Here is a 23,634-nt window from a genome sequence, read left to right on the forward strand (position 1 = left end):
CTCCCCCATACCTCACCCCTCGCTTTAAAGATGTTCGTCTTTTGGGATGAGTTTTTTTCCAGGTTTTTTTTGACTCTCTAGAGGCTGCGCGCACCATGCTCCAAGCCCGTTTTCTATACCTAGGACACAAGAAGGTTTTCTTTGTTTCCTTCTCTCTAGGCTTCGCGAGGTGGAGCACGCTGGCTCAGAGATCTAGAAGTGCTTGACATCTAGTAGGAGAACCTTTTGGCATTGTATCCTGTCCTACTTTGTGGACGGACGGAAATATAAAGAGTTGCTTCTATATTTGTCTCTGAGCATTCTCTATCTACTTGCACATCTATGCACATTAAGTTTAAGGAGTGTGATTCCACACCCCACACCACATTGTGTGAGCTCTTGGGCAATTCTATCAATCTTCCGTTGTGCATACCCTTTGTTGGGTCATTTCTAACATCATCAGCAGATTTGGTTGGATCAGAGAGCAGAGTTTGCCTTTCATGCACGAGAGTCCTTCTAGATACAGATGGGAGGTAGGGTCAATAAGCAGTTCTTCTCTACTCATGGCCCAAGACATAGTAGAGAGAGTGTCTCTCAGCCTATTGACTCAAACACACTTTTGCAGTCAGATCCAGATGCCGTCTTGCGTATAGCTACATATTTTTATGCCATCCTTCTTTCATCAGATCCTGGTAGTGTGGCTGCAGATAGGTCATTTGGCAGTGTATCCCTAGGTTGGTGAGTCCAGATATGAGAGTCTCTCTTGATGCATCTTTTACCAACCTAGAATTCAAGACTGCTCTTCCTTCATAAGGGTACGTGCTCAAGTTTAGATGGGCTTACACCCTGCTTTTCCTTGACCTTTTGGGATATGATTGGGGATCAAATCACCTCAGCCCGAGAGGGTGTTTGGAGCTCTGGTGAGATGCCTGGCTCACTTACGGAGGGTCATATACATTTAATCTTAAAAGGGGGGTGCAGAATATTGGGCACTTGTTACCAAATCTTGGCAAAAGCAATCTGCCTGCGGTTGCATCCCTTACTCCCTGATCTTATTCATGATACCCAGACAGGGTTTGTTCATGGCAGAAGCATTTTCAATAATATATTCTCCTTTTGGGAAGCTTTTGAGTGGGCCATTAAGAGTGGTCAAAAGCATGCAATTCTACTCTTGCACTTTGAAAAATCCTATGACAGGGTAGATTGGGACTTCTTGGAGGGCACCATTCATCACTTTGGTTTTTCAGATGCATGGATCACAGGGGTCTCAGCCTTGTACAGGTCAGGCCACAGCCAAGTGCTCATAGGAGGGGTTAGGGGAGACAAGTTTCAGATTTCCAGATCAGTCCGTCAAGGGTAACCTCTTGCCCCTTTTCTTTTCCTCTTTGTGGTTGAGGCTATGAGCATTTTTCTTAGGTTTTGAGCTGACATTCTTGGGCTCAAACTTACGCTCAGACGGGAAGAGGACCTCATGGATTACAAGTTAGTAGATGACACTGCTATCTTCTTGGAGGCCTCCCCTCAGAATCTCACTTCTCCTTCAGGACAGCTTTGGATTTGTTTTGTATTGCAGCAAGTGCTCACATCAATTGGAACAAGTCCGAGGGCTTTTGGATCTGTGACGATGATGCTCCAGATTGGGGGGCTAATTTGGATTTTGCATGGATTCAGAGGGGTGTATCAGTCAAATACCTAGGATGCCAGATCGTTTTGGGTATCTCTTCTTCGCAGCAGTTTGCTCCTGTGTTGGAGAGCATTAGGAGGAAACTCCTTTTTTGGAGTTCAGCTAGACTGGACCTTGAATCCAAAGTGGTGGCTATGAACCAGGTTTTGCTGGCCACAGCCTGGTACACAAGGCCTATGAGGAATTTTGTATGGAGCGGGCTAGATGGCACTACTGACACTATTGCCAGAGTAACTTGGGACACCTTGATCCTTCCCACACTGGAGGGGGTCCTGAACATCATAGATCTAGACTTGCAATGTAGGGCGTTGCTTTGCAAATTTGTGGTTAGAGGACTTATGCCTGGGAATAAGCCTTGGAAAAATATCTTCATTCATGGTATTCAGGCTTGCAGCCCCTCCTCATGGGGAGATTGGATGGACAGCACTAGATGGATTTTCACCTCAGCCCATCTCAGGTCTCCTTCCTCTCCGCTTATGGTTGCGATTCTAAAGACTTGGGCAAGCTTCAGCTTGGTATGTCTCACTATAGCAGTGGTCCAAGTGGGAGAGAGGCCCTGTCGTCTCCGTGGCTTCTTGGAAAGCCTTCAAGAGGCTTCTAGTAGTTCGTCAACAGCAAACGATTAGTCACCTCAGAGGATATGCAGGGAGGATACTTCAGATTGATGCAGCCTTTCCCCTTGATTGGGTGGATACAGATGATAAGCCCATTCTTTGTTCCATGTGGATGGGGGCCTTCTCCAAGACATGCATTCATCTCCAAGTTATAGCTTTTTTGGAGCACACGAGGATGCCTTGGTTTTGCCCAAAAAAAAAAAACAAGGATGCCTTGGTTTTTTATGTACAGGCAGGTGGTAGGCTGGTTATTTCTTCAGAAGATATTCTTTTGGTCATGCCTTTTCAGCTTGTTAGGATCATAGGCTTTTTTGGATCAAAGCAATGGTTTTTGATGTACAGGCACAGCAGGCAGGTAGTAGGCTGGTTATTTCTTCAAAAGATATTCTCTTGGGCATGTTTTTCAACCTGTCAGGATCATAGGCTTTTTGGATCAGGGCAAGGACTCTACATGGCATATTGATCCAAACCTTCGTCTTTCTCTTTCAGGTTCTTGGAGGTTGTGGCTCTTTGGAGGAGTCCCCATAAAGTTTCTTTAGTGTGACCCCGGAGAGTCGGAATGGATTGTTGCAAGGAACCAAGAGAAGAGCCTTCCTTTTTTTGGTTACACGGTCAGTAATGCCATAAACTTTCAGATCAATTGTAGAGGTTGGAAACCTTCTAGATCGCCTCATTGGAAGAGTTATCAGCTTTCCACTGATTTGCAGAGGGTCTTCTGGCGGAGGCTCTGGAGATTCCGAAGAAATAGAAAGGTCACTCTATTTTTTTGGCTTTCTATTCATGCAAGGATTGCACTGAACAGGTGGAGGTCTAGATTTGGGGCAGACCCCACTTGTCCTAGGTGCTCGTCTGTTGCTGAGTCGATTCATCATTGTCTATGGGACTACAGGCATGCAAGAGCCATTTGGATGGGAATTACCAGGGTCCTCAGAACTTTTGCTCCTTCTCGTTTCTTCATGACATGGGGATCAGTGGCTTGGCTCTCCCTGTCAGGGCCTCAGACCTTCTTTGAGTGGCAAGATGCTTCTTGGGCCATTTCGATTCGACGTCACCTAGTCAAAACTTGCTCTTTGGAGGATGTGCCTATCTCCCGCTATAGACCAGTATATGCTGATGGGGATACCGCTTGGGAGATACTGGCCTGCATCACTGCTTGGCAGATTTGGAGGATCAGATGCACAAAGGCCTTAGACGGATCTCAAGTCCACCCTGGCCAATATTTGGGCTAACACTGTTCACACACTCATAGCCACTTGGGAGAGCATGCAGGGTTCTTCCCGGGCAACCTCAGCCAGGAGGTTGATATTCCTTAGGGAATGGAGGGGTTATACCTTTTTCTTAGAGACTACAACAGGGTTGAAATAGCACTTTCAGCCTCAACCTTGGTTTCTTTCCAGCTCATTTTGAGTTTTCTGTTCCCTATTTTAGGGGGGTTTCTCATGTACAACATGATGTATTTTTGCTGTGAACTTGCTCACGCGGGTATTTTTCATACTTAATAAAAGTCTTTTTCAAGAGGGAAAAAAAAAAGATGATGAAATGGCCATAGATCAACTCAATGAGGATGACTCTGAGAAAGAGCTGAACCCTGGAGAGAAAGACCTCTCTCTATAAGGTAAAGCTCTAGCTATAATTCAGAACAAAAGAAAAGAATCTTAGGTCAAGGAAACAGCTCCCTAGGTGAATAGCTCTAATCCCAGGGCTAAAAGAGGTCATTTAAAAATGGTAAGTAGACCTATTTCTTTTAAGACTCTCAATGTTATGGGTCTTACTGATGTTGGAAGAGGTGAAGAGCTTGCTATTGACTTAGAGACAAGACGGAAGCCATCGGGCCAAACGGAAGTCGAGGAATCCAAATGGGTGAGGAGTTATGAAGAAAAACGGAATTCAGATGAAGGAGGCTGAAAAACCAGTCCAAAATCTCAACAAAGGGAGAAGATGAGAGAGAAAACCACACACGTGAAGTTTAGAAGGCCCAGGAAGGTCCAGGAATGGCAAAGGAGCATGTAGAAGGCACTAGAGCCACCTAGAACTCTAGGGGGGCCACTAAAGGTACATGGCCCTCTAGGGGGCCCATTAAAAATGCCACATCATCATTTCCCAACAACCACTCTTTTAATTCCTTGGAATGCCTTTGGGCCTAGGGATTAATTACGCTTATGTGCTAGGCACCATGCCGCGTTTAATTACACATTATTAAGCCCACGCTTGGACTTTTAAAACCAAAGTTGTCACGGTCTTGTAGTACATTAAAGTACTTAGAATTTCACGCCCCCGTGACATACCCCTCTCTTGAAACAGCAAATCATAGTTTGCTGCCCCAAAACACAGGAGTGAGCATGAAATATAGCATAAAAGAGTATACAAGAAAGCCGCAGCTATAGTATACAGAGACAGTGAAAATATGGCTAGGAGAGGCATGCATCCATCCATATACACTGCTCAAAATCTATGTGATCCTCCGTGATCAATAGTCAAGATGCATCAATATCATGAAGTCTCACAGCAGAAATACTGTCAGCTCAGTATCTCGGATGAAACATACAGTGTCATCAAGTGACCTCATGAAATCACGGTGAGCCTGTCTGTACTGAGGAAGTGGAGGTGCTACCCCCCTCTCGAACACCAGGTAATGCTCCAGACGCTCTCTCTGCTGAACTACTTGTAGGAGCCCGCGGCTCTAATTGGAAAGCGTCAAGGTAAAGCTGCAATATCCCAGGTGAATCTGCCAATTCACCTTCCTCCATCCATTTCGCATCAAGAGATGGGTAATTTTGAAATTTTACCAAGTAGCGACAGATAACTTTACCCTTGAGCTTTCTATCTCTGTGTGCCAAAATATGCTATGGGACCAGAAGTTCATCCTGTTCTTCCACTTCAGGCTGCACCTCATCAGGTAAATCCTTGGGAATATCTCCATGATATTGCTTTAATAAGCTCACATGAAAGGCATTATGTATCTTCCAATGCGGAGGCAACTTCAGCCTGTAAGCTACCTCGTTTATCTTTTCAGAAACCTGGAAAGGACCATAGTAACGCATGTTCAGCTTTGTGTACAACCTTTCCTTGCCTTTCTTATTTTTCAGCCTTGCCTTCTAAAAACGCAACAAAACCCAATCACCTTTTGTGAATACCAATTGGGTTCAAAGAGGGTTGCCGGACTTATTAGGAGGAGTCCAGGATTGAGGGGTGGAGAGCTAGTCTCATTTATGACTTCAAGGGGTAAGCATTGAGGAAGAGCGACGAGGGAGGAGCAAGGAGGAGGAGGAGGAGGAGGGAGGAGGAGAAGGGGGAGGAAGAAGAGAGGAGAAGGAGGAGGAGGAGGAGAAGAGAGGAGGAGGAGGGAGGAGGGAGGAGAGAGGAGAAAGAGAGGCGGAGGAGGAAGAGGAGGAGGAAGGGGGAGGAGGAAGAAGGGGATGGGAGGAAGGAGTAAAAGGGTAGGGAGTGCAAGGGTAAGGACATGCTAGAACACAAAAGTGTAAGGGAGCATGGATGCAATGGAGATCAATCACATGAGCACAATAGTGAGATTGAACACTGAACCTCAAAAACTGGGAGCTTTTTGTAGGGGACTCCTTGGACAAGAGTCCCTCCACTTTTTGGAGGGACCTCTTGGGAGGCTCTTGGGTCTCTACACAAAGTGGGAGGACCTTATGAGTCCCTACCCAAAGTACGAGGACCTTTTGAGTCCCTCTAGAAAGTGGGGGATTCTCTCTCTCTCTCTAGTTTTAGTATTTCTCTCTCTAGATCCTGATTTTGCAAGTATGATTGGATCATTTCTAGAGAGGATTTTGGCTATCCTCATTCTTTAAGATTCATCATATGACCTTTAGGCTCAAGACATTACAAGCGGAGCTTTGCCACTACTTTACACACACAATGATCTCATCGTCATTGCTCTAGAGTGCACTTCTGGCCCTTGTTGCCATAGGGTTAACAATCTATTTTTAATTGGGATTGTGATCCTTTTACCTGTTAATATCGGGACTAGGGAAATTTATTGAAAATACTAGAGTTTAGGCTTAGTTGCATTAGGGCTTGAAGGCGGATTTTGAGATATTTTCTCTTTCATGGGAGTAATATTGTACTTAGGATCTATATACAAATGTAGGAATTGTTATTTTGTGGTAGTTATAGAAACCATGGCTACATCAATTTCTATCATTAGCAGCTCAAAATACACAAGATAAGCCAACAAAGCCACTCAATACTAAGTGGAAAACATGGAACAAACACAAGATATTTAAATCCACTGGAGATGTTTGGCTTACAAAAATGATGCGAGTTGAGATGTTCTCACATAAGAGATGACTAAGAGTACAAGACTCGATGGAAAAGATATTTGAGATTAATTGCAACCAAAACAAATCATCCAAGGTCAAGTAAGTGTCAATGAGGAGATGTGGTAGATCAATACAATACACTATTTTTTGACTAAAAATAATAAATTTCAACATAGATATCAGGGCCATGATGTAATCATCTATAACACTTCCACCAGTGGCATTCAATGTTTAGACTCTTGCATGTCCTATTCAATTCCACCAGCGACATTTGATTTTTAGACTCTGAAATTTGACATTTGAAAATACCAGCAGCATGAGGAGTACCTGGAGTCCATGATGTGCAAACGGTACATGAGCCGGATCCATAAGGTTCTCAATTAACTGTTCGTAGCTGCCAGTTCAATAAACATTACAATTTCAAGGTTTGAATGTGCCAAATAAAAACCACATAATTTTTGAGTCTTATCACAGTAATATAACAGAGCTGCCATGTAAGCTAAATAAAATTTAAAAATCACCCATAAGGCAAGTCTCGTGAAGACAGTTCATCATGTAAATCTGGATCTGCAAGTGCAGGTATAGAAGGAGGAGGTTTTCTATTTGCTATATCCTTAAATTCTGGTCGAGTGTCTGGCCAGAACCAGAGAAGCCCCTCCTGCTCTATGCTGGGATAGACAGCTGCACAAGCACGCTCTGATTTCCACACCTGTCCATAAAAATACCTTGCTATTTATGATAAGCTGCCTCAGTACTGATATTGAGCCAGGCAAGAAATCTAGCAGAGACTTGCAAGCATTCGGTATTACAGAAAAAATAGTCACAGAGCAGCATGCATGGGAATAGAGTAAGAAAATGCATGAAAAATACAGGCACAACCTATACTATGGGGTAGAAAAAAGAATCTGTAGCAGTCTGCTCCAATTCTACCAAACCTAGAAATTCAATGACATGAGCAAACAAACATTTCCACTCGAATGATCAGGAATTAGCTCCACCCGAACAACAAGGGAGTTACTTGGGCATAGCACAAATTCCTTTCACGCTTCCAATCCATATTTACCCATTGAAAAGTACACAAACTGCTTGGGGATCTTAAGACAGTTTTCCTTCCTAAATTTGTCTCTTTGTAATTAAAGGTAAAGGGAATCTGGATGAAATTAATCAAATCTGATATCACAAACTCAATGCTAATAATGAAAAATAATAGAAGTACAAAAATAGCATTCTTGGTTCGCAAAGGTACATCTATCTATGATTCTGTGCCTATTCCTATAGAGGTGATGCGAGTTGGACAGTACCAATACAGGTGTGCCCCTTACCATCACCCCAAGCTTTGTTGGACTGATGTAATTGCATTTGAGAGCCTGGCGTTTGCAATAGTAGTGGAGTCTTTACCACTTGGTTTAGACTTCATTTTTACCCATGTCTACCTTTTCTGCTGCATTCAAAAGCAAAATAGCCAGGCTTCCCATAATAATAAGATCATTTCTTTCTGCAGCTTTGATATTCATGATGATCTTTGTTGTCATCATGCTGACACTGAGAACTAAAGTTTTGTTAGGGTTTAGGACTAAATCATGGCTTTTGATATTGACGTTTACTTTTAGCGACCAAGGCTGTATCATCCCAAATGCTAAGTCTCTTGCTATGCCTTTTGGTTTCTACAGTATGAGGTAATTATGAAACTAAGAGTGTAGGAGGCCTCTCTCTATAAAGAGCATGGTGACAAAGTTGCCCCATGTATCGAGTGACCTATTGAAAAGAAGATTAATTACTAGTTGATCTTGTATCTTCTCACCATGCATAGCAATCTTCTTCACCTTCTTCAAATTATCTATCTTGATCCTTTATTTCCTCTAAAATTTCTTCTTTTTAAAGGAAAAAAAAGTTATATCATCTTATATTAAACTTCCTCTGAAAATTCCCTTGTCGTTGTTGTTATATTCTCTTCAATCATATTGTTTCTTTCTGTAATACCTTCCATAATGTTCAAATCGTTGCACTATATAGGTGTCATACTTCTTGATAGGTTTCATGTGCCTTGAAATTTTCCTCTATTTGGGGGGTTACCCTGATTCCCATTCTAACCCTACAAGGCTGCATTTTATTACTAAGGCCTTCTAGGTGCTAGCATTTCATACATAGATCAAAGCACTTTCTAGTCTTCAGTAGGGGATTTCAGATTTCTAACCATGGAATCATATCAAAGTGTAGGCTTGTTGACTTTCTCATCATATATATCAAACATGTTTCTAGATTTGAGAACATTCTCAACCTTGAATTTCCAGATGCCATAATTGGTTTGATCCAACTTGGCATCCGTTTAGTGCTCTCTAGAAGGAGATACTCGTTGGTTTAGCTGCAGTGACTTTCTAGGCATGTCACACAGTCTAAGTGAGTAATGTGTGCTTTCACTAGGGCAAATAAATCAATTGAAAATACAATACCTATCGCAAATGTCCTTGTTGCGGGTCACGTTATTCAGTGAGTGCTAGTCTTCTTCTTCTTCCAAGAAGATTTGGATCTACTTGTCTTCTATGGGCTCCGGTTTCTAAACCTAGTTATGTAGAATTTGCAAGTGCATTCTTCTGCGAGTCCCCCACAAGGTTAAGGTGGCACTTTCAACCTCAATCTTGGATTTTCCCTAGCTCCCTTGCAAGAGTTTAATTTTGTAGTATTAGGGTATTTGTTTTCTCATGCCTCACATGATTTTTGCAAGTGCACATGGTCAAGTGGGCTACCCTCTTTTTGGGCTATCGCTTAGAGGTTAACTTTTCAACACTCTTATTGCAGAGGACCTTCTCACTTTATTTGAGGCTTCCCAAGGAGCCTCGAGGGATCTAGTACTCTTACCTCAAGATATGTATATGTGTCCTTGATCTAGAAAATCGCCTGGGTCTAGATCACTACCTACTGCTAGATCATGGCCCAACAGGAGGGGCTCATCGGTCTAGTGCTGAACAACCTGGCTTTGACACCATGGTAGAAAATAAGGTTGGATATTCAGTACAATATGATGCTACTTGCACACATTAGTTTGCTGGAATATGAAAATGCCAATCACTAGAATCAAGATTTCTTAGACATGGAGAGTGCACACATGGAAAATGTAGCAAATATGCTGCTTATGCATGAATCCACAGTTTGGATACCATACCCTAATCTAAGGAGGTAGGGAGGTGTGAGACAAGCCACCTAGTAGCTTTAGACCAAAGCTAGGGTCAGCCCCCTCCCTATATGCGCACTTGCACAATCAAAATGACCTAATACACATGCATAAATGCAATACTAATATCTAATTGGTTGCCCTAGATATGTAGAGTGGTGCGTGCTTGCATGTGTCACACGTGGCAAATCCACCTAGGTTACACCGATTGAATGGATGACATGTGGCAACCATGATGCCCTTCATCCCTGGTGGATGCACACCAATGACATAATGCCAGGGCATGACTCTCCTTCGATCTAAGGTCTACCTACCACTTTGTTGGAACCTTTAATAACCCTAACCTACCCTTCCCCACCAAAGAATGAAAAAGGTGACCTTCATGGTATGGAGTAGTTGGGTGGAACCTTTGCATAGTTCCAAGTACCCAAGCGACAAACTAAGGAATCCCCTTAGTTGGCCAAGGAAGAAGATCCCCTATTAAGGAGCTATTGATGGTGGAGAAGGTGAGTCCGCTTCCAAAGGCTCCATAGGGAGTGCAAATCGGGAGGGGACTGGATGGAGGATGTGCAGACAAATAGACAATGGGTAGAAAAACAAAGTCATGCAAGAAAAAGATCTGCTTGGTCCCACCTGCCAGCCTTAACCATCCCCTCCCCTTCAACCTCTCCTCCACTACTCCCCAGCCCCTCCTTGCGCACACTCCCCACCCCCAACCCCCCTTCGTGTCTCTCTGCTCCCCCAATGGGTGCTCCTGCTGCCCCCACCTATAGCATGATCTTGTGCAGCAGGTGCTGGCTGCTCTAGCTGCCCACAGCTACTCCCTAGGCAGCTGTGGGTAATGTGCTAAACCCCCCGGCGGCCGACCTACCCTCACTGGTTGGTTGCGGAGATTCTTCTTGCTCCCCCTACCCCCCCCCCCCCCCCCCTTGGTTTTTCTCTTGTGTCAAGGGAGGCCTGCTGCTGTTCAAATTTTTCCTTTACCTTGCCAATCGTGCACCAACTTATTTGGCCAATATGTGCTAGGTTCTGAACCAGCTGTGCACCAACTTGTTTGGCCAATACGTGCTAGGTTTTAGACCAAGAATCCGACTATCTGCTCTAACCCTTTTTTTGGTGTCTATTGGAGATGTTGCTCTCTGCGGACCCCCCTCACCCCCCCCCCCCGGCACCCCTTTTCAACTCCATTTCCATCCCTCCTTCGTCTATTCCCTTTTTCCTCCACTTTCACTTTCCCCTTCCCACTAGCAAGAACTGTTTGGTTTTGATACCGTGGAACATAATCTTGGTGGTGACCTTCCCTTGGGCTAGCCAAAGGGGCTCTCATGGCAGCTCCATTGACTCCTAAAGCCATTTGGATTACACTTTCCCTAGAGGATAAACAACATGTGAAGATTGTTGTTCAATCCCTCTAGCACAAAGAACTGGTGGGCCGCATCGTTGGGGCCTCACACCCACTTGGCGGTGCATGATTGGATGTAGGGGAGCTTGGCATTAGGGGGTGATGTGGAAGAGCATCAACATTGCGCATAGGGAAGAAGGTGCATAAATGCAAGTGTTGAGGAAAAAAGAAAGCCATCATAGCAAATACTATATTTTGTAATTACTAAAAGAAGATTTCACTTATCTGGATGTATTTGTTTGTAGGTTTGCAGCAAAAGAAAGTATAGGGGGCAAAAAATATCATCGATAACCCAAAAATTGTGATACAAGACCTCATCCCATCCAAGCAAACTTGGTGTACAATACCATCCCAGCCTGATGCATCCATTGCTAAGCCATGTGCTTGTAAGATTGTAAACATGCAATTAAGCAAGTATTTTGTGCATTAAAAGACAGCCGGGGATGTAATCCCACCTTATTATAGTCTAGAGGTCACCACCTCTAGGGGAGGAGTGTTTCTTCTTCAGTTGAGCTCCCCCATCTTCATTCGGTCCCTCGTGGAGCAGAGCTTGATTTTCCTTGGCCTACATCCGTTGTTCTTCATACCATGGATTCATGGTAGACGACATGGATTCGACGCACATGTGCCATGTTTCTGATGATGCTTCATTTCCCAAGTCTCCTGAAGGAATATATTTCCATCCAATCTTCTATCGGGGGGGTGCTTAGGTATAGTATTAGAGCCCCTCTACACGGTAGCTTCATTCTGGCCGATGATGAGGTTCCTTGGCTCAAGATGATCGTAGAGTATCTAGAGTCGCTACCGTGATCCTGCTTGAGACCTTGGACGAGGATAATTTCCATCCAATGGTTGAGGTTTCAGGGACACCAAGGCAGTGTCTTCGGTGCAACATACATATGGAACACTTAATTTCTATTGAGGGGTGCTTTGGTACAGTACTGAAGTCCCATACATAGGGCGGCTTCATTCTAGTGGATGGCAAGGTTCCTCGGCTCAAGGTAATCTTAGAGTACCGAGAGTCCTATTAGGGGAGATCCTCCTTAAGACCTTGGACAAGGGTGACTTCAATCCAAAGGGATTGAGGTTTCAAGGTTAATAGGGCAATGTCTTCGGTGCAAATAGATGGGACACCTAGTGAGAGCCTACCCTCGCATTACTGGTTGAGTGAACCACCACCTCGGTAGCATCTTGCTTGGAGCAATAGAGGGAGGGTTGTCTGGATGGAAGCAGAGGGAGGGCCGTTCACATGGAAGCAGAGGGAGGGCCATGCAGACAGACTGCCTGAGCTACCACCTCTTGGTAATAGCCTCTGCTTCCGTCCACCCCCTCGCAACCCCCGCCACCCCCTCTCTTCCTCCCCCCTACCTCACCAGCTGCTTAGCGCCCACCTCTACCCAAGATCCTTGGCTAGAGCATAACTTCTTCATCTTAGTATTAGCCTACCTCCTCGCAAGCTCAAGACTCATCTCCTTCAAGGATAACTCAAAGGCTTCCTAGTTCTCTCTCTTTGGGACCGAGGCCTTGTCTGGGACAGCCCCTTCCATGGACGTTCTGGTGGTTGGGGCAATGAAATTATCCAAATGACTAGCCATTCCTTTTGGAGGTATCAGTCTTGATTTTACATCCCCAAAAAGGGGGTTCCATTGGTGCAGTCGAAAGACCCTCTATCTACTTTTAGGGCTTCCACTTTGCATCCACAAGAGAGGAGTAGTGGACACCCATTCTCTTTGAATTCATGATGACAAATTAGACATTCAGGATGATGGAATGATAGGGACAGCAGGGAAAGGATCACACATGGTCACATGGCTACTTTTCAGCCGGCTTTCGCTCGAGACAGACGTTGTTTGGGTCTTGCAATACTAGTGATCGACTTAGGGCCAGAGGAGCAGCCCATGCAAGTCATGAACTACCCACTAAACCAATGTGCCAACTAGCTAGGTATGGAGACCTCTTTCCAATGCAGTGCGCACTAAAGGTGGGCCCTGAGCAAGTCATGCCTTTGGCGTGCTGCCGTATAGACACATTATATGTCGTCCAAGCCTCCACCAAAATCATAGAAGTCCACCGTTGTTACACAAACTTCCACGCATAGGAAGTCCTTGTTTGCCCACCCCCCTCACCATGAGTTGGAACATGGTTAAGTTGGAACGTGCATGGTCATCCAAATCCAGCATGTCAGCAGCAACTTGAAGCTAATTCTTTGCCAATAGTTACAAAGGGTTGTCTTGGGACATATAGTAGATATGCTTTGATTTAGGGGCCAATAATTCAGTTTGAGGAGGACAAGTGTTAGAAAACACGATTGGGAGGAGAAAGAAAGAAAGAAAGAAAGTCTATTTAAAGTCTTCAAGGTCTATGAGACTAATACAATGAGCTGAGGGTGGAGCCACTAAGCGAGCATCAACACCCATGACGAATACAAAAGAAAACCCATAATCATGGTCATAACGGCATCAATAGATAGGGAGAAAATTCTCATGAAGAGGATGGGAGCTGGCAGGGTATCAACCCTAAGAGGGGGTCGTCGATGTGCGAGGCTGCTACGGTGGCGTAAAACCTATGATGGAGCGATGATGGCTATCAACGGGTGGCACACGGTCTTCTAGCTATAGACCTAAGGTGAACAGTGCCGCTATCACTCCTATAGGTCGCGTCTCTAGTGGAATAGAAGTGAGACATCGGTGAAAGAAAAAGAGAGACACAAAACGAAAAACCCTTGGATTCCTTTCATAAACAATACACATATTTTTAGACCCGTAAGGGGCAGCGTGGACTGGAGAGAATGTGGAGTCATATTTTGGAGAGCTCTCAACAGTGCAATCAGTTTGGATTACTGTTTTGTGCCCAGCCCCGTTGTTCTCTTGTGTGATCTATTTTTCCCACACGTATGGATGAATAAAGTCTAAGTTAAACCCTATCATAAGAACAACTACAAGGAACTGCACGGACTGCTCTGCTCCCTCCCTTACATGCTGCCCCCCCCTTACTTCTTGCTCATCCACTCTCCCGCCCCCCCCCCTCCTTGCTCGTGCCCCTTCTCTGCCTCCAACTGCCTCCTTGGAAGGAGATTGTGCCCCGTTTTGGTGGCGCCTCCAGCTAGTGTGAAGGTGGGAGCAGCCCATGCTGCTCAAGGTACCCAAGGAGCCCAGCCCTTGGGGGGTCTCGAAGGGTAGCCATCCACAGCTCGTTGCAAGTCCTGGTCCCCTCTGTGCGGCACTTCGGCTCATGGAGCAATCCCCTCTGACCATGGCAGTTGTTTGGAGCTGTGGGATTAGTAGTCCCCCCCCCCCCCCCCTTCTGAGTGCTCCCCTTCGGCTAGGATTGCAGCTGCTCCCTGGCAAGTGTAGCAGCAGTTCGACATTCTCTAGAAAGCTCCCATGCTTGCCTAGGGCTCCTTTGGAGCAATTTGTTTTTGGGGATTCTTCATTGGCTGCCCCCGGTCTTCTTTACGAGCATGGGCAGTTGGTTTCTTGCTCAGCTTTGGAGCCTTGCTTGGGACTATGTGCCACTTTCTTGGCCACCCGTCTTGGAGTTTGTGTGGTGTTTTTTGGGTAGCCACGCAAGCCTTTAGCAATCCTTTGCTTAAGAACTTGACTGTCCTTTTCCTTCCCTTTTTTTGTCCCCTTCCCTCCCTTTCTCGCAGTGCTGGGTTTCTTGTTTGGTCTTTCAAAAACGAAAGTTCGATGGTGACTCTTGTCCAGCACAAAGGGCTCTAATGGGAGCACCTTCGACTCCCCAAGCCATCGAGGTTTTGCTTTCTCCCCAAGACAAACATCAGATGAAGTTAGCAGTTCAGTCTCTCAAGGATAAGGCAATGGTGCAAAGAATGTGGGGCTCACACCCTGGAGGAAATAGCTCTGGGATTGGTTACAGGTGAGCTTAGCATTAGAAGGGGACCATATTCAGGAGGTCATCGTCTACGGAAGAGGGATTTTACTTCTCCAATTGAGCTCACCCGATACCACCATGACACCTTCGGAGCAAATCCCTATTTACCTTGGTCCACAACCGTTTTACCTTTTTCTGTGGTACCATGGCTTTACATTGGAGGATATTGATATGCCTCATCATGTGTCATGCTTCCTAATGACGCTCCACTTCCCTTGTCTCCTGAGAGAGTATCAGGCCATTCTCCCCTCCATTGGTGATGCTTTTGGCACAATGCAAGAGGCTCCAGTAGGCACAACTGCCTTTGTTGTGGTAGAGGATGGGGTGCCAAGACTTAGACTGGCTATTGAGAGTCCAGAGTCTGGAGGCGATCTACCTCAAGACCCTCAATGAGAGCAAGCTTCGACAAAGGATGGAGGTTTCAAAGCTTACCTGGACAATGCATGTGTTGTCGTCAGGTGGGATGCCCTAGCTTAGGATTGCCCCAAAGGACAACAGTAGGGGCCCTCCCCCCCACCTCTGGAAAGAGTGTAGGGCTGTCATCCCCTCCATCGGATGATGCTTTTGGCACAATGCTAGAGGCTTCACTAGACATAGCTGCCTTTGCTATGGCAAATGATAGGGTGCCAAGACTTAGACTGAATGTTGAGAATCTAGAGTCCCTTTTGGAGGAGATCTACCTCGAGACCCTCGACAAGGGCAAGCTTCAACAAAGGATGGAGGTCTCAAGGCACCTGGATAGTGCCTGTGGTGTTGTCAGGTGGGAGATCCTAGCTCAGAATGCCCCAAAGGACAGTGGCGGGGCCCCTCTCCCTCTCCTCCCCATAGGATTGACAGATGCAACAAATGGATCCTTAGGAAGATAGGTCTTAGCGGCCCCACATGCGACAGCAGGCAGTAGCCACAAGAGTCCCAAACCCCCTAGGTGAAGCCTTCTGAAGGAAAATGGACCAAAGTAAAGAGAAGAAAACCAGCAAGTAGGCCACGAGGAATCGTAGGAGACGAGCCAAACTCGAGGAGAAGGCAAGAGTAGAGTGAGAGCTAGCCTCCCCGACCAAATACTCTCACGCTCTTGCGGTATAAAGGTTAAATCTTCAACCTCTATAAGTTCCTGAGAAGTAACTACCTGATCCTCACCACTCAGCACTTCTTTCAGTCTATTGACATGAAAGACTGGATGGATCCTTACATTAGGAGGCAAATCCAGTTCATATGCAACTTGGCCAATTCTTCAGATAACCTTGAATGGACCACAGTATCTGGGGGACAATTTCCTAACATGTCCAATATTGAGACTCAGATTCCTTAGGAATACGCAAGTATACCATCATTCCAATAGAGAACTCTCTAGGCGAACGATGTCTATTAGCATAAAATATGTCCCTATCTTGGGCAATTCTAATAGACTCCTTGGCAAACTGCAACATCTCTTGCATGTCTTGCAAGAATATTTTTGTAGCATCATTCTTGATTCCCTTGAATCCAACCATTACTAGAGACTTAGGTTGAAACCCGTACATAAGCATTAAAGGACTGAAGCAAATTCAACCATGGGTAAATAATCTTCCCATGATGACTGCCTCTTGGAAACATATGCCCGAAGCATATCCTCAAGAAGTTGGTTCACAACTTCTGTCTTGCCATCAGACGTGGGCATGTTCAGAGGAACTCAAACTAAGAGTGGTATCCAACTTGCCAAAGACAAGTATTAAGAATTCACTTGTAAACTTAGAGTCCCTATCACTGACTATGTCAGCCGGCAACCCATACAGAGGAAACAGTCAACGAACTGTTGAGCCAACTGTCACTGTGACCATGGATCTAGTCAGTATAAATCTAGCCATCTTTGTCAAGCGGTCCACGATAACCCATATGGAGTCATGACCCTTGCAATCCCGTAATAAAATCCATCGAAATACTTTCCCACTTATTACCAAGAATGTCCAAGGGTTCGAGTAACCCCGCACTTCTAAGACATTCTGCCTTGGTCACTTGACAAGTACGGCAACCTACTACATAGTCTTGAACAAATTATGTCATCTTAGACCAGTAAAAACTATGCTTCACAAGAGACAAAGTCCTATGTACTCCAGGATTTCCCGCAGGCTGTCTAACACAAAGAGCCTTTGCTCAAGACACATAAGCGGGATCAGGGTGTATAGTTAGACTCCATTCGCAGCATGATCGCTGAGTTTTTCCAGCCAAATAGCACGGACTAGCAAGCCCCAGAGTGAAAGACACGACAGACTCATTAGTGGGTTGATGCACAGATCAGAGACTTGGGGATCTTCCTCCATGTTCACCAGACCGGGGACACGACCAACATGGGTGATAGTGGCATTTCTCCAATGCAAAGCCACAGCTAGGAGACCACAAAATACCACACATACCAACCGACGATGCCAAGCTCTATCACCACCATGGCCTCTCCACTAGCTTGCAGAGGATCATGACCCCTCCACCATCTTCCAGAGGATCATCGTGGTGATGCCACACCACAGTTTTAATCCTCTCCATCGGCTCAGACATTTTTATGTATTAGTCTTTCTATGATTATGTTGTATTTGTCTTGGATGTTGATGCATGCTTAGAGGCTCCACCCATTCAGCTCATTGTATATGGTTCTTCCACTCTCACAGACCCTTGTATTTCAAAGACTTTTAATATTCTTTCTTTCTTTCGTTCTTTCTTTCTGTTGAGATTGAGAGCTTGAGATTTGGAGAGCGAATGAAAAATTTTCTGGTGTGCGCACATCTCCCAATGAAGATTGAGGGCTTCCAAGCTTTGAAACAGCAAGACAGAACGCTTTGGAAACACAGAAGCAAGAGAAGAACAAATTATAGTGCTTACATAGTTCCATTCGACCTCTCCCTCTGATTCAAATACACCTCTCTCCCCTTTCAAATCTGCAAAGCAAGTCCACCATTCCCTTGGGCAACAGCAGCAAGGTGGAGGGCTTCCAATTTCCTCACATAACCTTCAAGGGCAAGCAATGTGCGCTCGATAATAGACAGAGGGGGCAGCCCAAAGAAACAAACTGATACGACTTAATCTGTTTACTGCTAACGGAATCACGACTCACGGGCACAGGCACCTCAAGTTTCCTCCCAGCCAACCTCGGTGGTAGCAAACTCTTAACCAAAATCAGATTTTACGTGAAGCTCCAGCCTACTAAATTCCACCAAGCCCCAAAACTCCCTAGATGGATCTAGTATGCCACATGTCTGCAAATTAGGGTCCTTCCTTAATGCATCATTTACCCCTCTCTTGGGATATCTATTAAACCATTTGCCCCTAGGCACAATTCATGCATTTAGGTCCCTTAGCCTTAGATCCACCTAGTCTAGTGCCATGACACCCTCACCAAGGACTTGGACCTTTATTTCTTTTTGATCATTTACATGAAGCCCAAACAAATATAATATAAACATTGATCCTAAAAGGGAGAGTGTCAACTGACCCTTCCGATGTCATGTTACCTCGACTTGAGCGTAACATTCCTTCCCTCTTTAGGCATCAGCGTCCTCGATGATAAAGTCTGGGAACACTCTCCGTAGCAGGTATACGGATTCCCAGGTAGCTTCTGATAGAGGTAGACCATGCCATGCAACCAACACTGTGGGTATCTTCCGATTGCGCACTTGCATTGTTCCTCGGTCCAGGATTCCTGTTGGTTTGCGTCTTGCATTATCCTCTATCTCCTGAAACAAAACAACACCTTCGATTAGTGAGTCACATGTATGCAAAAATTTCTTTAAACGAGAAACATGAAACACTGGGTGCACCTTACAACCCTGTGGCAATTCTAATTTATAGGCTACCTTGCCTATTCTTTTTAGAATTAACCATGGCCCACAATATCGAGGTGATAATTTAGCACACTCTCCTATAGTCAAAGACTTAGAGTGTGAAGGAACTCTGAGAAAAACTTTTTCTCCTTCCTTAAATTCTCTAGCGGATCGGTTTTCATCCGCATATGCCTTAGCTCTATCCATAGCTTGGTGGATGTTAGCTCTCGCAAGTGCTAGCATCTCCCGCATCTGAACCACAATGTTCGCGGCACTAGGCACTTTCTGAGATACTCCAACTATGGTTGGATTCGCTGGCCTATAACCATAGCTCAGCTCAAACGGACTGAACCCTGTAAAGGAATGTTTTCTATCATTGTAGGCAAACTCTAACAATGGCAACCACTTGTCCCATGTATGTTGTCTCAATGACACATATGCTCTAAGCATATCCTCTAAAATTTGGTCGATTCTTTCTGTCTGACCATCCGCTTCTGGATGATCCCCACTACTCATTCTCAACTCAGTCCTTAGTGTCTCAAATACCGCAGTCCAAAAATGACCGGTAAATTTGGCATCTCTGTCTGACACTATGGATTCGGGTAATCCATGCAAACGAAATATATATCTAATAAACAAATCCGCCACTTGCGGGGCACTAACAGACTCTCTAGTTGGAATGAAGTGAGCCATCTTGGTAAGACGATCAACCACCACAAGGATAGAATCATGCCCACCTTGTGTCGTAGGTAGACCTATAATAAAGTCCATGGAAATGCTCTCCCACTTACCTAGTGGTATCTCCAAGGGCTGTAAAAGTCCGGGTGGCTTTACCCGCTCTGCCTTACTTACCTCACACGAAAAACAACGTGTCACATTTCATGAATATGCTTTTTTATCTTTGGCCAAAAGAAATCTCACTTCACGAGATCATATGTCTTCTCGACTCCTGGATGTCCCACACATGGGCTATCATGGCATTGTTGAATGACTCTCTATCTGAGATCATTTTGATTAGGTACTACTACCTTGCCATTTCTTTTTAGCATACAATCCCTTATGGCATATCTTACATAAGTTTGGCCTTTTCTCGATGCCAGGTTATCCTTTTCCCCGGGTTTTAATACATGAGCCTTAGGCCAAAGGCTCTGGACGAACTTGTCTACCTTTTGAGTTTCTCTAATCTCGGTCATTAGGGCACTCTCTAATACCGTGAAACTCATATTATGCATAATGCATGACAACGCATCAGCAACTTTATTATCCTTCCCTCTTCGGTACCGAATTGTCAAGTTAAACTCCTGCATGAGCTCTGTCCACCTAGCTTGGCGGCCTCTCAAGTCAGGTTGTTTACAAAAATGTTTCAGAGTATCATGATCAACATCAACATAAAACTCTGATCCATACAAATAATGTCTCCATGTTTTCAGAGCATGGACAACAGCATACAACTCTAATTCATGAGTTGGCCAATTTCGTTAAGAGGAAGAAAGCTTCTTGCTTTCAAAGGCTACTGGCCTTCCCTCTTGGAGGAGAACTGCTCCTACCACAATGCTACTTGCATCGGTTTCAAGGAAAAATGGTTTCTGGGGATCAACTATTTTTAACACCGGTCCTGTGACCACAGCTTGTTTTATGGTATTAAAACTTTCCTGTTGATTCTGTCCCCATATAAAAGGTACTTTATCTGAGGTCAGATCAGTCAATGGCGATACTATTTCAGAATATCCTTTGATATGTCTTCGATAAAATTGGACAAATCCCAAGAGTGATCGCAAAGCGGTCAGACTCTGAGGGATTGGCCAAGTTAGTATCGCAACCACTTTCTTTGGATCCATTTCTGCCCCCTCAGGAGTAATTATGAATCCTAAATATTCAAGTCTTACCGTACACAGTATAGTTTTCTTTTTATTTACATAAAGACTGGCTTTCCTCAAAGTACTGAACACTATTCTTAAGTGTTCATGATGCTCAGTAATACTTTTACTGAATACCACAATATCTACAATAAAGTGTACTATAAACTTTTCGATATACGGACGTAGTAAATCGTTCATAAGCATGACGAATGTAGCTGGAGCATTGGTAAGTCCAAAGGGCATTACCAAAAACTCATAATGTCCAAACCTGCTCCTAAAAGTGGTTTTATGCACATCCTCGGCTCTAATACGGATCTGATGGTAGCCACATTTAAGATCTATCTTGCTGAAAATTACGGCCCCATGTAATGCATCTAGCAAATCATCGATCCAAGCCATCGGATACCTGTGCTTAATAGCGATATTATTCAATGCTCTATAATCTATACAGAGATGAAAAGTATCATCTTTCTTCTTCTTTAATATCACTGGCGAAGCAAAAGGTGAGAAACTTGGTTGAATCTGTCCCAACTTGAGGTATTCTTCCAGTTGTCTTTGTACTTCCGCTTCTTCGGTAAAACTCAACCTATAGGGAGGTCTATTTACAGGTTCTGCCCCTGGGATTAGTTCAATCTTATGCTGAACATTCCGCTCTGGAGGTAACCCATAAGGTAGCTCATCCCTAAAACGATCAGAGGACTCCTCTGCTATTTGATCAGCCAGCTTGGCCATCTCTCCATTTTGGGCAACATCAGTGCTAGCCGAAGAATCATCAATCGGCTCTACCGATGCTGTACAAAGAAATAAAAACTCTTCTTGAGCTTTTCGAATTTCCATCACGCAAACCAACGGTCCTTGAGGTATATCCCTTTCACCTCGTAAGACATACAGCACATCATTCATCTTGAATTGATAAATGTGCTTTTTCCAATCTATGGCTGGATTCTTCCTAGAATGCCAAGCCTTACCCAGGGCTATGTCTGCATGAGCAAGCTTAGTCATTTCAAAATCAAGCTTCTCAGCATAGTCCTGAATTTGAAGCTCCAACTGGGTAACCCTTTGGTCCCATACTTCAGTATATGCATAGTCAGATGGGCTAGTCTTTAGTTTCAGCCTCTTTACGAGCTTGGAGTTAATTACATTGTGCGTTGATGCTGAGTCAAACAACACAATGACCTCATGATTAGCTACTTACCCTTTCATCTTAATTAACTCCGTATCATTAAAGGCTGTATACCCCGTTGCTGCGGGCTTTGACAGGATATTATCAGGTGCACTAGTTACTAATTTAGCAACAGACACACATAACAAAAAAGGTACTGACCTTTGAGAAGATCCCGCTAGCTGAATCTGCCTTTGTTATGCTCTGGGACTTCCCTCCATTTCCACGTCACATTCTGAGACCACCATCTCAGCCACGCGACGATCTTTGTTTCGTGGACAATCTTTCCACTGATGAGGCTGAAGGCAACCGAAACACAAGCCTTCTCTCCTCGCTTTTTCCCTTTGCTCTGGATTCAAAGAAGACTTCGACCAAGCCCGGGCTGCCATTGGTGTTACTTTTCTTTTCATTCCAATGGTGGTACTTGATTTAGGAGTCTCAACTAGTTTCGCATGCTTGGCTTGACCACTAGGCTGTGAGGCACTCCCTTTGCTAATGCACTTCTTCTTAAACCCAGTTCTCTTTGGATACCCATACTGAGTCCCAACCTGCACAATCCCACTTGGTCTGTTCCCTTTTGCATCCTAATAGTTCAGGGCTATGGCAATTGCTTCATCTAGCGTGTTCGCATACTTAGCCCGAACTTCCATCTTAATTCGATCATTCAATCCAAAGATAAAATCTTTCACTTGGATTGACTGAGGTAGGGGTTCATCAACCTTCATTACACTTTCTCTAAACTTATCAGTGTATTCTGCCACTGATAAATTCCTCTGACGAAGGTTTCGATACTGATCCCAAGCTCGGGATGCTTCGTCAGGAGGTAAGAAGTGTTTTCTAAATTCCTTTTTAAACCTCTCTCAAGTAGTGGATGCTACTCCATCTTTCTGCTGTTTTATCCACCACCTATCCACTACCTCATTAAACATATGGGTGGCCTCGCGGATTTTCTTCATATCATTCCTAATTTCACAAATGGCGAATGCCTCATTCCATTTGTGTAACTAGGTGTCAATGATATCAGAACTACGGTCAGGCATCCGACTAGAATACTTTTCTGGCCTATAATTAGCAATATTAGACACCTTAGCCCTCCTAGGCTCGATCGTACAAACTCTGGACTCCGGTTCCATCAGAGATTTACCTTTCTCCTCACGAGATGGTCTGGCAGACATACTATGCACCATTTTCCTGAGCTCAGACTGCCCTACATTTGTTTGCAACTGCTGTGCTAAAATCTGTTGCAAGGCATCCTCTAACATTGCAATTCTGCCAGACAGTGTATGACCTGCTGGGCGCGACACCTGCGGGGTCGGCCGGACTCCTAACTCTACGGGATCCATCCTAGAAGCCTCTTCTTCTACTTCCATTTAGGTCAATGCGTGTTTTTTTTTTTTTTAAAATAACACCGCTTGAAACTGTAATTACAAATTACAAGTCCAACTTCCAAATTTATAGCTAACCAGGCATATATCACACTGTAACCAAACCCACTTAGAAGGCATAGAGAGCTCCCTGGTTATAATTCTTGCTGCATGTAGAGATCAACTAGTCCCTGTAGTCCACTCCAAACATAGGGCTCAATATGTATATGAGGGTTGAGCAAGAGGCTGTGTGCAACTCGCATCAGTGAACAGAAAAGTGTTAATATCCAAACTCCAAGTAACCGCATCTGCAATAAATTGTATGAAATATGGGACTAGAGGATGGAGACTAGAATCAGTTGCCAAACTTCTCAAAACATCCTTAAATAGCACAGAATCAGCCCCAGTCGTTATAAGCTCCGTTAATTTGTCGAAA

The 23,634-nt window shown here is 44.6% G+C and overlaps 1 protein-coding gene across 1 annotated transcript in view; it reads right to left on the bottom strand.

Moving 5' to 3' along the window:
* LOC147881973 (protochlorophyllide-dependent translocon component 52, chloroplastic-like) overlaps window positions 1-23,634 on the bottom strand; it is a 51,459-nt gene that overhangs the window by 22,225 nt on the left and 5,600 nt on the right. Inside the window, exons 2-3 of the mRNA XM_087401489.1 lie at window positions 7,082-7,269; window positions 6,888-6,954 (exon numbers count right to left, since the gene is read on the bottom strand). Coding sequence (XP_087257615.1) covers window positions 6,888-6,954; window positions 7,082-7,269 — 255 coding nt within the window. The remainder of the gene's footprint in view (window positions 1-6,887; window positions 6,955-7,081; window positions 7,270-23,634) is intronic.

Source organism: Dipteris shenzhenensis, chromosome 30 (genome assembly GCF_047967505.1).
Source record: "Dipteris shenzhenensis isolate YYH24624 ecotype China chromosome 30, Dip_SZ_1.0, whole genome shotgun sequence".
Taxonomy (NCBI): Eukaryota; Viridiplantae; Streptophyta; class Polypodiopsida; order Gleicheniales; family Dipteridaceae; genus Dipteris; species Dipteris shenzhenensis.